The 14,191-nt window shown below is 46.6% G+C and overlaps 1 protein-coding gene and 1 long non-coding RNA gene across 5 annotated transcripts in view; one reads left to right on the forward strand and one right to left on the reverse strand.

Moving 5' to 3' along the window:
- Positions 1–5,380, forward strand: part of Vav2 (vav guanine nucleotide exchange factor 2) — a 163,809-nt gene extending 158,429 nt beyond the window's left edge. For all 4 annotated transcript variants that reach the window (XM_085835084.1, XM_085835085.1, XM_029469945.2 and 1 more), the window contains 2 exons: positions 154–308; positions 3,289–5,380. In XM_085835084.1, the coding sequence (XP_085691210.1) occupies positions 154–308; positions 3,289–3,336 (203 nt within the window). In that variant the 3' untranslated portion in view covers positions 3,337–5,380. The remainder of the gene's footprint in view (positions 1–153; positions 309–3,288) is intronic.
- A 716-nt stretch (positions 5,381–6,096) lies between these two features.
- LOC147005957 (uncharacterized) lies at positions 6,097–10,246 on the reverse strand. Its single transcript, XR_015046558.1, has 2 exons — positions 10,150–10,246; positions 6,097–6,536 (listed from the first exon to the last, which is right to left on the reverse strand). It is a non-coding gene; the product is annotated as an uncharacterized LOC147005957 (long non-coding RNA).
- Between the last annotated feature and the right edge of the window lie 3,945 nt (positions 10,247–14,191).

The following is a 14,191-nucleotide window of genomic DNA, read 5'->3' on the forward strand; positions in this document are numbered from 1 at the left end:
GAGGCTAGTGTTCCTCCAGAGACCTTCCCTAGCTATGGGCACAAAGCCGTAGTCTAGGTACCAGGGAAGGGACACAGCTCAGTCTGAGGACCTCTAGCCCTGGCTGGGCAGCTCCTGCAGTTGTTTGACGTCTCACCCTGTCTTCCCCAATAGTGTTCACACCTCGGGTCATCGGCACAGCCGTGGCCAGGTACAACTTTGCTGCTCGAGACATGCGGGAGCTGTCACTGCGGGAAGGTGACGTGGTGAAGATCTACAGCCGAATTGGTGGGGACCAGGGCTGGTGGAAAGGAGAGACAAATGGGCGGGTGAGTCGCGTGCCTGGCTTGAGGGCTTTGTGCAGAGGCCCAGGGCTGGCCTTACCGAGAGGTCAAGGAGGTTTGCCTTTGGCTCTGACACAGTCGGACTCAACTAGCTGTTCTTCAGCCTCAACTGTGCTTAGCCATGATCATTGTGATCCTAGCTACACTGGTCAGGTCTCCATCCAGGCCACCCAGACCCTTCTCTGCCTTTGTGGTCACTCAGGAACAGGTTTTATAAACAGTCATCTGGTCATGTGCAGGTAGCTATCAGGTCCTACTGTACCCCATCCCTTCCTCCTGTTTATGGTGACTACCATGTTGCTCCCTCAGACTCTTTCCCCCAGAGGTTCTGCTAAGAGCCTCCTCTATCCCAGAGCTCATATAGATCCACTGGCTTTGGCCTAGGCCTCTGAGCAACTTTTTGGAACGGCAGAGAGCTCCAGGTGCCAACAGCAGGACACACTGGATTTTCCTGGGGCTGCAGAGACCCACAGGCATTTGTCTACACAGGGCCAGACAGCCTTGACTCCCCGGCTGAGCATTCTGGTAGCAGGAACCATTCTGTTCCCAGTCATCTTGGTCACCTTTGGGGTCTGTGTTACAGAACCCAAATAGTTTCATTTATTCCTAGCTTCCCTTCAAAAGACTGAAGGCTACTAAGTCCTAGCAGCAACTTTGAAGGCTGGACGCTAGCCCTGAAGTGGGCCGATGCAGTGGAAGCCGCTGGGACTGTCATTCAGTTACTTGCTTGGTCCCTCACCAGGTCCAGGCAATTCCATAGCACAGTCTGAAAACAACTGGTTTGAGCTTTTGTGAGTAGATCTTGTTGCTATAACCTGTTGTCATCATGAAATGCCTGTTCTCTCTGGCCGTTTTACTGCTGAGTCTGTCTATTGACAGAGGCGACAGCATCTTTCCTTAAGTAGGTGCTTTGCTCTTCCCCCTTGCCTGTTACAGCTGACCTGTCTCTTTCCTTGTACTTACACTGTGTTTCCTATAGCCAGTTGGGATTTTTACAGGGATTCTAATGTGGCCATCTTTGCCCTCTAGGAGGCATTTATATTTAGTATAGATTTTGGGTTATTCATTTGTAAGTCTTAACTTTTTGTTGTTTACTGTGGGTCAATTCCTCTTTTCTCCTTTCTGGATAACTTTTAGGTTAACCAGTATTTTTTTCTCTGCTTCACTTCCCCTTCTAGTGATTGATTTGTTAGTTACCCTTTTATCGTGTATGTGATTCTGATGGTTACAGACGCACTTTGAGTATTTAGAGCCCCTTTGGAGACAGTGTGAGGACCACACAGGCTTGAATTATAAATTATTTTCCTCCCAGTTTTTGTGTGGGTGTTGTCATTATCATCTATATTTTTTTTAACATTTGAGAGTAATTGCCCACGTGACCTATCTTTACTTCTTAATATTTCCTGGAGTCAATGATATTTCCTCTTGGAATAATAAAGTTATCTAATCTGTACTGTATTTTCTTTTTTTGTTGTTTTGTTTGTTTGTTTGTTTGTTTGTTTTTCAAGACAGGGTTTCTCTGTGTAGCCCTGGCTGTCCTGGAGCTCACTCTGTAGACCAGGCTGGCTATACTATATTTTTAAATTTCAACAATTTTTGTCAATTATGTTTCTTCTAGCTGCTGTTTACTGGATGCATGAACTACTGGCCATGACCAGCATCCTAATTGAAATGTCCCTCAGCTTCTCTGTCATATGTGACTTGTAACATTTCTTGAAGAGGAGACACGTATTTGTATCCTATTGTTAGGTCTGATGTTTATTCACGTTTAGACAGAGACTGTACCTTTATGTTGTTATACACAGGAGGATGTCATTCATCAGTGTTATACCATTTCATTTCGTTGCTGTGATAAACCTCTTTGACCACAAGCAACTGAGAGGAGGAAGGGGTTAATTTTATCTTCTAGGTCTAGGTCCTAGTCCGGCACTGATGGACTAGGCAGGAAGTGGCAAGCACTCCATGGAGGGATGCTGCGTGCTGGCTCTCTCGAGATCATGCACAGCAAGCTCTCTTGTACCGTCCAGGATCGCCTGCCTGGGAGATGGTGCTGCCCATGCCAGGCTGGTCGCTCTATCAATAACAATCAAGACGAGTGCCACAGACCTGTCTCCTTTCAGAGGCTAGCCCGGAAGGCATCCAGTTCCAAGTTCTCACTCTTTGTGCTATTAACTTTGGGCTTGGTTAAGGGCTGTCTGCCAGGGCTATCTCTTCCCCATTTCCACCTTCTCTCCATTGACCTATGGTTAGTCCTATTCTCTGTCTAACCTGATTCTTTTAAGTCGGTGCATCTTTCTGTTCTTGGGATTCTTTCCCCCCTTCCTTTTCTTTCTCCTTGGCTTCTTTTGTTGTTGTTCTTGTCTGTTTGTTTGGTTTGGTCTGGTTTGGTTTTTGTTGTTGTTTATCTGTTTCTTTTATTGGTTAGTTTTGTTTTATTTTTGAAGATAAGGTTTCATCGAGAAGGCCTCTCTGGCCTTGAACTCTCAAGGCGACCCTCCTGCCTCAGTTTCCTGAATGCTGGGGTCGTAGACATTGTATCACAACATCCCGCTTCCGGCCTTGGACTTCTGTTTGATTTCTGACTCCTGTTCTCTGGAAGAAATGCCTGCCTTCTTCTCAGTGTTCGGAGACGTAGAGGTAGCTCTTTCTGAGCCTGATGCGGGGCTCCTTTCTGGTGTGTTCGCTCCTGATTTTCATCAGTGTCCTGGCTGAGGGCAGGAAGACATGGGAAGGTCAGGAGACCTAGGAAGACGTGATTTCCTCAGTAGGATCTGACACTCTCTCACTAGTAGATGATAAGCTAGATTTCTCAGTCTCTCTTCAAGGCTCGGTGAGGCCTGGTGGAGACCTCTGGTGTTTAGAAGGGGGTCTCAGCTCCCAAGCCCCTCCTGGCCCTGCCCTGACACATACCCTCTTGCCATGTGTACACACACTCAGACACACATGTCCCTGCCATCTCTTTCAGATCGGGTGGTTTCCTTCGACGTACGTGGAAGAGGAAGGCGTCCAGTGAGGACGAGACCTGGACAGGACCCGTGGATGTTCTTGGGAGTCTCCCCAGCTCTGAAGTCCACCTCTGGCTTCTCCATAGTTCTGGGAACTGCCTGCTAAGCCTGCAGCTGTTATGGCCCATAGGGATGGGGAGGGTGTTCCACCATCACCTGCCCTAGGTGGCCTGTCCCTGGGTACAGTCCTTGTACATAGAGGAAATCCGTGCTGGCCACATTCAGAGCACCAAGGAGAAGGACCTCAGGCAGTGTGGCTAAGCATGTGTGGTTGACAGCAAAGGTCAGAAGCCACTGCCTGCATCTCTGGTTTAGATGATTGTTCAGGAACCTAGAACTCAACTCATGGTGGCTAGGGAAGGCTGGGGACAGCGGGGGGGGGGGGTTCCTTCCCAGGCCCATCTGCTGCCCCACACTGATCTGCCTGTCTTTTCTGCTGCTCTCTAGAGTATGTGTCAGGTCTTGGGAGGCAGGCAGGACCAGAGTCGAGCTGTGCTGTAGCACACACTAGGCTCAGCCGGGAGCCAGAGCTTGCACAACCGCCACTGAATCACGCTAGCTCTGGAGCTCTCCCTGGCCGCCTCCCTTCCTAACACATCAGGGTCCTGCTGAGCGCTGACCGGGCAGGCCCCTCCCTCAGACGGGCCTGTGGCACGATGACATTGCTGACCCACCCCCAGCCCACCAAGTCAGTGGTACTGCTCTTTGCTTGTTGAAGCCCCTTTCCTGAGCCAGGAAACAGGTCTTCTCTGCCCTGCTGCCAGGGGACACATCTGTGAACCCCAAAGGGCAGGGTAGAAACCAGGTTCCCCTCCCTGCTGCCTCTTTTCTCTCTAGAAGGCACTCTTGGGTCTTCTGCATTCCAAACCACGGTCACTAGGAGTCTGCTGGCCTTTGCACTAGATGCTGGTTCTAGGTCTTGACTGGTTTCTCTGTGAGAATCCCTGCAGCTCACACACTGGGCCTATGGCCAGCTCAAAATAAGTGCTCTTGGGTGTCTCTGCTCTTCCACTTCCTTCTCCTGGTGCTTCCTGGCCTTTGGCCTCTGGCTTGGTTGGCCAGCCCCTGGTTTCCTCCCAAGGAGTTCTGAGTGAAAGCTTACTTGAAGACACACACACCCTTGCGGCCCTTTCTCCCTTCATCTAGCTGCCCCTTCCTGGATAAGTAGGGAGCCAAGGCAAGGGACACTGCCCCCACTGGAGTGGGACAATGCACTACCTTGCTCCTGGGGACACTGTCCAGGGTTGGCCTCGTGTCCACATGCAACATGCTGGGATGTTAGAGGAAGCATGGAGGGATCAGGAGACGGGGAGCAACAGGAAGCAAGACACCTTGGAAAGCCCCAGCTATGAGAAACTGGGAGTATAGGGTTTGCCTTAGAGAGAGTTGGGGCACAGGCCACTTTGCACAGCTCCTCAGCCCAGCCTGCCCAGTGCAAGTGCAGACTGTGGGGAAGGCTCTGCCCACCCTTCCGTGTGAACCACATGAACACCCTCCCAACACCCTGTGCTTTCCGTTTTGGTTTGTTTGTTTTTCTGTTGTTGTAGCTTTTTTTTTTTGTCCTGTTACGTTTTATCTGTTTGTATTTTAGAAGGGGGAGGGGAAGCTGTAATTATTTCATCTAAGTCTCCCATTATATATCTGTGAATAAGAGATTCTATAATAGCAAAGTATGTATATTTTAGCTTGTCATGATATGTCATGATAACAAAGGACACTGAGAAAGAGAATACTCAGAGCCCCGTTCTTGTGAATGTTTTGTGTTTGTTTTGACATGTGTGTTTGGTTTGGTTTTTTGTTTGTTTTTGAGCTGCACTGATTAGGGTGCTGGGCAGGCCGGTGCGTGGGCACCTCTGCAGGAGACTGGACGCCGTCTAAGAACTGGGGGCCTGAGATCAGCTGTGAACATTTGCAGCACAATGCATGCAAGTCAGGGATGTGGGGGTCCCACAACCAGCAGCACCCCCTGATGGAACAACTGTACATTTGCCAATGGGTTTTCCCCACAAGACTACGGTTTTTACTACAAATAAACCTACGTTCTATTCTGCAGCAGTGGTTAGCCTTCTGTGCCTGGGGGAGCAGGTGGCATCTTAAGCCCATCAGGGTTGGTCCTACCCCAAGCTTGCCTGCCAGGTGGGCACCTCTGCCTGGCTGACACAGCATCCAGGAGAGTCCACCAGGCAGCCTTACAGCAAAACCCCAGCACTTTCTTCTCTAGGATGCGTCCTGTGTCATTTGATGCAGAAAACCGAACTCATCAAGTGTTGGTCGTCCTCACCGCCCCCCACCCCTGAAAAAGCAGCCCGTGCTTTATGATCCAAGGCGTCCCTCCCAGGCTCCTGTCCTTAGCCCACACTTCCCTCTTCTTGCCTCCCAGCATGACTCCCGAGGTTCCCAGTGGTATAACCAGAAGGGAGCAGAGCATCCCACCAGCTCTGTAGCCAGAACCTTGTTGCAGGATCACCCTTGCTAGTTATGCTTGAAAGGTCACAGAGTGAGGCAGGCCACCAAGGAGATGGAGCAAGGGCACAGGGATGGGCAGTCAGCTGCCCTTGGCACAGGCACACCTCCTGGGTCCCCGAATGTTGTATGAGACTGCGAGGCACCTGGCTAGTGTGGAGTCTGGTTACAAGTGAGGCCTGTGACTATGGTTGCACCACTGAGAGTAGAGGAGCTCATGCTATCCCATCTCAGCCCTGGGATTCTGTGTCAGGACCTATGATCATGTATACTTCCCGTGTGCCCAGGTCAGAGACAGGTGAGGATTTATGTCCATCCATCTTTATCCAGTTCACACGGTGTGCTGGTCACCCCATGAATGCTCATACCCTCGTCCTGACAATACAGTGTTTGGACGAACATGTTCTCACAGGCCCACGATGCCTTCAGCCACTGAAGTCTCTTGTAGATTCTGTAACCAGAAGCAATCAGGGATTAGTGGGCCAGAGGGACAGGGGGCCTCAGTCATTCACCAGCCAGCTCCTGCTGATCATGCCCAGGCCTTGCCACCCTCGCCTCTTCTGGGTCTCTTCTGCCTTGGTGACCTAAGTTACCAGCATGTGGGCAACAAGTGGAAGATGCCTCCTTCCACCCTGCAGCCCTTTCTGGAACATTCCTGGGCTGTTTCTCATGGCCACAGTGCACGGTTCTGGTTCCTGGGTGGGCTCTGCAGCTTTCTTTCCTCCGGTGATCTTCCTCATCTGGACTGTGAGGAAAGTGTAAGCTTGAAGGTGTGGGCACAGAAGCTCATCTCCGTGTGGTCCAAGGCCTCAAGGCCAAGGCCAATCCTGAGATTCCCTCCTTGACTTGCATGGGAGCCTCTTGCTGTGGCCTCCAGCGACCCGTTATGGTAAACCTCCAACCCAAATAAGCCCAGGCAATGAAAACACAACTCAGTTAATATGAATACATGCTGTGTGCCTAGACTGGGCAGATCTACCACTACACTACCATCTTCCCCATCTATGAGACCCCTTAGAACTTGCGGTTTCTCCAGGCCATGTGCTTCTGCTCTGTTTTTCTTCTTCTTCCTCCTCCATCATCCCCTCTTCCCCCCCCCCCAAACCTTCAGCTCTAGCCTTTATTTATAAATTAAGATGGGAAGCAGGTTTACAGGAAATCACCTGAGTGCTGACTCATTCCTTGTTAGCAGCCCCTCACAGGAGAACAGAATTAACATCTAATACAATTAGTCCCAGGGCTATCCAAAACACTTGCCCCTTCCTGTCCAAAAAAGGACTATTTTACCTCAGATATAATTGAACACAACCATTACTATTTTGTAATTTATAAAGTACAAGAGACCTAACACCCAGTCCATCATCTTTGTTAATGAAATAGAACCTTTGTCATTTATCCTGTCTTAAAAGACTTATATACCTTCCTCATGTTGTGATTTTAGATTGTAAGTCATCTGAAAACCATCCTTTCAATTCTATATTATCTTTCTCAATGCTAAACAGCTTGGTCTTCAACCCCATCAGAAATCCAAGAATGACTAATATTATCTGAAAATATGAGAAGCACAAAATATAGCTTCCAAAACTTAGCCAATTTATAGAGACAACTGACCTCCTGGACAATCCCTCATACTTAAAAAGGTCTTCAGTCTTCTGGCCCAGGGTCGTCTGACAGACCTTTGTAATGCAGAATTTTGAAGGACTGTCTACCCTGTCTTGGCAGAGATTATCAGTCTACTATACCTCATAGTGTGCCCCTTTTCTGGACAGTATTTTGCCTGCAGATAAAATGAGGCAATTCTTGCCTAGTGGCTCTCTTGCCACAACTGGAGCAACTCAGTTGATGCTCAATTTCTTATATGAATCCAAGAAAGGGAATGCTGTTAGGAGTAGACTGGTCTCAGCAACAAGTGAATAAATAACATTAAATGTCACGTTCTGTGGACTTCTGACATTTTTTTTTGAAAACCAACTATGTAAAATAATCTGGACTGTTCTCTGTTACCTACTCCCAGCCATTTCTAATTAAAATAACTGAAAACACCCTAACAATAAACTCAGAGCCATGAATTTCCTTGTTGGCTTTTAATTCACAGGCATAAACATCTCAGATCTGTTTATAATAACAGCAATAAAAGGACTGGGTCTAAGCCCTGCACTTCAAAATTTTTAGTATCAATAGAAGAACTTTATATTAATGAAAACATTTGATTTTGCATCAAATAATGTACCATTTAAGAAATTATGACTTCAGCTTAGTAACAAAGAGATTTCTACCAAATGAGATTACGGCTATTTAATCAATCCAAAATATCCTCCCTGTTCCAATTATGATCATTCCTACATTCCCTAGAAAGACAACCTATAATAATCACCCCTGCCCCAAAGCCTAGGGAACTGGGATGACAATTCTTCATAATTTCTTCAAGCTAAATATGGGTGTTGAGATATGAATGGGGGCGGGGAAGGGTAGGGAAAATGAGGGAGTTGGTTGGCCTTAAGAAGCCACACCAACAATTGTACTAGTCTCTGGTGTCTGTGTCCTGGCTGGGTCTGGATGAAAAACCAAGACATCAGGAGTTCAGGTAGGTCAGTTCAGCATGTCTGATGATGAAATTCACCAAGGCTGTATATTCTGTAATATATAAATCTCAAAAGAAAATTTTAGTATCATCAAGATAACCTTTTTGTTTGATTCTCTGGAATCGAGTTCTTCAGGGGGTCTCCCTCTATTAAATCTGAATATAACTGATATATCTGAATATATCTGAATCCATATAACTCTGGAAGGTATAAATGCCTTAATCACCTTTTCCAAAAACACAAAGACAAAACCTTTTTCCCAAATCAGCATATTCTTCAGCCGGTAACCAGGAAAACCTGTAGCTTGCCCTCTGTCCCAGAGGAACAATAAAACAACCACAATACTAAAAATCACACACATTTTTGCCTATTTAGGCCTTTCTAATTTGTCATGTCAGGATATTAACCCAAAATTCCCATGGAGCCCATGTTAGACAGCATATGAGTCTCCTACAGACTTTATTATACCATCTTTAAAGCAATTGATTCATACTTTCATCTGTACCTGCTTATAAGAGGCAGCTTGTCAAACCAGGATTTAAACCCAAAATTCCTGTGAAGCCCATGTTAGACAGAATATGAGTATCCTGTAAGACTTATCAGAGCAATATATCTTTATACCATCTTTAAAGCAATTAATTCAAACTTTCACTAATATCTGCCTATAGGAAGCAGATTGTTTTTAATTGTTGAGCTCTCTGCCTAGAGCAGCCATCCTGTTATACCATCTATCTGTTGTGCTCTCTACCTGGAGCCACAGACACTTATTTAATTAATACCTATTATAGTATCTATCTGTTATGCTGTCTACCTGGAGCCACAGATTTATATTAATTAATACCTGTTCATAGCAGGCGATTATCACTGCCCTCTCTACTTGGGAGTCAGTAACTAATATTCCCTATCTAGTTCTGAACCGCAGTCAAAATTTCCCATCTTTAAGTATCAAAAGGTTATATTTCTTTCTTTATATCAAGGAATTACCTGGTCTAGAGACCTTTGTACTTTTGTTTCCTGATTCTTTATTCACAGGGAGGAGCTGAGTTTAGAAAAACATACATTGTCTGTGTCCCTATTTGGGGGTGGGGGAGGCAGGTGGGGAGTGAAGGATATGGGAAGCAAACACAGAAAGGCTCTCTTGGGTGTAGATGCCTCTCTGCCATTCTCTGTGAGCCCTTCATACCCAGCTTTGAATCCACAGTGCTGCAGCCTTTATCAATGCCCAAGCCCCATTGGGGGTAGGGGCAGTGAATTTTTATGTCAGGTTAGTTGAATTTAAATCAATATGTTGGGCACCAATTTGTTGCCGTAAATCTCCAACCCAAATAAGCCTGGGCAATGAGAACACAACTCAATTAATATGAATACATGCTGTGCACCTAGATTGGGCAGATCTACCACTACACTACCATCTTCCCCATCTATGAGAACTTGTGGTTTTTCCAGGCCAGGTGCTTCTGCTCTACTCTCCTTCTTCCTCCTCCTCCGTTGTCCTCTCCTCTCCCTCTCCCTCTCCCTCTCCCTCTCCCTCTCCCTCTCCCTCTCCCTCTCCCTCTCCCTCTCCCTCTCCCTCTCCCTCTCCCTCTCCCTCTCCCTCTCCCTCTCCCTCTCCCTCTCCCTCTCCCTCTCCCTCTCCCTCTCCCTCTCCCTCTCCCTCTCCCTCTCCCTCTCTCTCCCAAACATCTTCAGCTCCACCTTCCTCTCTGTCTCTGCCCAATCACCAGCTCTAGCCTTTATTTATAAATTAAGGTGGGAAGAAGGTTTATAGGAAATCACCTGAGTGTTGACTCATTCCTTGTTCAAAGCCCCTCACAGGAGAACAGAATTAACATCCAATACAATTAGTCCCAGGGCTATCTGTAACAACCTTCTCCTTGGCACACACGTTTCCTCTTTCTCTCATGAGGACCCTAGGACTGAATTAAGAGTCAGTAAGAATCCTTAACTTTGCGTCTTACAAGACCCTTGATTCCAACTCTCCCTGGAAACCCAGAGGTGCCATGGGTACCGGAGTTTTGGTTGCCCAGTTCATCACCAGCCTGTCCACATCACAGCTATTGAATGTGTAGGGTTTCCAGTTACCTATAGGAGAAAAAGCAGACACGACCTGGTGGCTAGCCTACGTGGCACACTGCTTCTAAATAAGAAGCGTGGCACACTGTGCTCCTGAAGTCAGAACTCTGAATTCTGATGTAGCAGGAGTAGCTAGTAGCTGACCAGTGGACCAGTTTGCATGTTCCATGCCTCCTTTAATGTACTTTTTCTGCATAGACACCCCAGGTACGAGTGCTCAGTGTCCAGTCATAGGAGGTAATCTGCTAACCAGTCACAGGCTGTAGGTGTTATACTATGTAAGTGGTTGCTCTGGCGTGCAATAAAGCAAACACTGTTCTCTGAAACCATCTATGGAGTGGTTTATCTCTGCTACTTACTGTCCTGTGGGCTCTTGCTGTCTTGTCAGGCAAGCTGCCCACTGAAACATCACTGAATGATGTGCCTTCTAGGTTGGCAGAGCCTAGCCTTCCTGTGCTGAATAGTTTTATGTCAATTTGACACAAGCCTCAGTCATTCTGGTAATGGAGACCTCCATTGAGAACATTCCCTCACCAGATTGGCCTGTGGGCAAATCTGTGGTGTGTTTTCTCGACCCATGATTGATGTGGAAGGGCCTGGCTCACTGGGTGGTTTCACCTTGAGCGGGTGGTCCTGACTGCAATGTGAGTAAGTCTTTAAGCAGCTTCCTCCATGGCCTCTATCAGTTCCTGCCTCTAGGTGCCTACCATGTTTGAGTTCCTGCCCTGACATCCCTTAGTGATGGACTGTGCTGAAATAAATCCTCTCCTCTCTAAGTTGCTTCTGTTATTCACGGTGTCTTATCACAACAATATGTCAAAGACCAGCTTCAACGTCACGGGGCAAACACAGGCGGGGTGTAGAGTTGACCATTGATCATTCAGCAGACTTTTCACTGAGGGAATAAAGCTTGATTCACTGGGACCAGCAAATACTCCCTTGAGATTGGCAAAAAAAGGGGTGTGGGGGAGAATCTCTCTCTCTCTCTCTCTCTCTCTCTCTCTCACACACACACACACACACACACAGGGCTCCAACAAGCAAGCTCCAACAACCTCAGACATACACACAAACAATACACACATGCATACATTTGGTGGCTGAAGCAAAGCTCCAGTGACTGTTTTTTTCTCCTACAGCTTTTGCCCAGCAAAATCAAATCTTTTAAGCAGTGCAAAAATCACAAGGTGGTTACATTCTGTTTTTCATTAAGTGATCAGTTATAATGATTATACATAGAAAAAACATGTTCCCCAGTAAGTACCCTCACAGGAATGAACATGACTAGTACAAGTTAAAAAAATATTCCCAAGAACCCACATACATTTGTAACTAAGCAACTTGTTACAGATTAACAAAATGTAAGCAAGCAAGGTACTTTTCTCAGCCAGTTTCTCTTATTGGCAGGCTGCAATTTGTGGTTACAAAGAAAGAACCAATGATTTTATTATTTACCTTAAAATTAATCTCATAAAAAAGAGAATCACAAATCAGATATTTCTACTTTAACTCCTCAGGGTGCACACCTACTCATTAACAGTTTTATTAAATCCTATCAGGAAGCTGAGGGCGAAGAGGGATATAAGGAACTAATCGTCACGGTGATCACTAGCCCGGCTCTAGCAAGAAAGGCATGTCAGTTGGTACTAGTCAGGATGCCACTGTTCTTGTTCCCTGACCTTCAAAGGTATCCTTCGTTCAGTAATCAAAAGTGTACCTTTCTGAACTCTAAATTGCTCCCTAAGATTTTCTGTGTCAGAGCTTTTAGCAAAAACACTTTAACAATCGATTCCTAGAACTGGAGAGATGGCTCAGCAGTTAAGGGCACTGACTGCTCTTCCAGAGGTCCTGAGTTCAATTCTCAGCAACCACATAGTGGCTCACAACCATCTGTAACGGGGTCTGATGCACTCTTCTGGTGTGTCTGAACATAGCGACAGTGTACTCATATAAATATAAATAAACAATCTATTCCTCTAAATTCTCTCTAAGGGTCATTGCTAACAATTTACATCTCTAAGTTCTTTCTGAGCATGCTGGATGAATTCTTAGTCTGCTGCAGTAGCAATGCTGGAAAAGACCAGTCATTATTGTAAGAGCCAGTGATACTGCCCAGTGAGGGGCTGCAAGCCCCTCAGAGTTTTCAGACGACTCCTAGGCGGGATGTGGTGACCCTGAAGGCAGCAAGCAGAGTGAAACTCCACATCGAGAAGCCCTCAGGGCTTTGCCTCCAGATGGGCCTCACTTACTCCAAGACTTCTAAAGCTGTTTCACTGTTCCTCCTGTGGCCCCTGACATTTCCCTCCTTCACACTTGCTAAGTAAAGCAAATGAAAGCTCAGGGCACTCCTTTGCTATCTGAAGCAGCCCTCACTGTTCCACAGGGAGGGGGTGCATTCTATTCTTAATTCTAAAGCTTTCTGGTGATACAACATAAAATTTTCAACTACTTTAACTTTCTAAAACTAAATCAGGAATTCTGTAAAATCATAAATTCATATAAACAATATTATTTTATGAAAACTCATCTTCATATTGATCTGCAGGGAAATTGCCCAGTGGAGAGGGCTGTCTCCCAAGAGGCAGTCATACCAAACTATAAGCAGCGAGGGTTTCCCCAGGTACGAAAACCAGCAATGACAAACACGGAGTGGAACAGCAGCAGCAATCCAGAGACAACCCCTCCTGGGGCTGTGCCTCTCCAAGCCACATCCATCACAGCTGTACAAAATGGTGGACCATCTCCAGAAAGCTCACCTGCCCACCACAGTTATTCATTCCTGCATGGCATCCACCATCTCTCTCTTTTAAATTAGTTAAGTGAAGTGTGTGAATTTCTCTTTAAGCAGAACATACAGAGCTGCCACCTTTGAGAGTTCAGCTGTGTCCTCTTCCAAGAAACCATCTTAGCTAGCCTTGTAGATGTGCTTACCACCTTCAACAGAAGCAGGGACCCTCATCTGAGTATCTAGCCACACCACACACCTCCTATATTGTATTCAATCCTGTCCGAATCATGCATAGTCTTGGGGAGGAGCTAGAGTATATTGGCTAGAGAGACTAGGGAAGGAGGTGGTCAATATATGTGTATAGGAAAGCCCTCACCTCTGCTTGGGGAAGACTTTACAGTGCAACTTTTTTTTTTTTTTTGTGGGGAGCACCCATTCACCTTCCTCTGTAAGGAAGCCCAACAAGCTCTGGTTCCCCAGGATGAACTTTGGTGGCTTTGAACGTGGGTTTGTCATTGGGACTTTAGGGGAAGACATTTATGTCGCTCCTAGGAAGGAATTTGAGCAACAAATGTATTCGTTGTGAAATGCACAGGTTGAGGTGGCTGTCTCACTAAGACTGGCTCTGCTTCGGGGCAAGGAGGTAGCAGTTATGCCAGCCTCTTCAAGATAAGATCTTGCAGTGTCTGCTCCTCTGGTTAATGTCCTGCCCTCACTCACAACTTGATGTCTTTATTTTCCTTCCTGATTTCATTCTGGTCCTTTTATGTGTCCTAACAAAATTTAACTCATTTTTACATGTGGGAGCTCTGTGGGGCTATACTCACCCGGGTCTGATACTACCCATGTCTTCTCACGTGCTCTCCTGATACATGGATGTCATGAGAGCCCCTCCCTGAGCCCCAACTCCATCAGAAGTCTGATCACTTGTTGCTTGAGAAGGGCCACAGACAATCCAGCAGACAAGAGTAACATTCCTGACTCTGCAAGGTCTAGCCTCTTCTAATCATTAGGTCC

The sequence above is a fragment of the Mus caroli genome, unplaced genomic scaffold (assembly GCF_978045245.1).
Source record: "Mus caroli unplaced genomic scaffold, Mus_caroli_1 scaffold_2, whole genome shotgun sequence".
Lineage (NCBI taxonomy): Eukaryota > Metazoa > Chordata > Mammalia > Rodentia > Muridae > Mus > Mus caroli.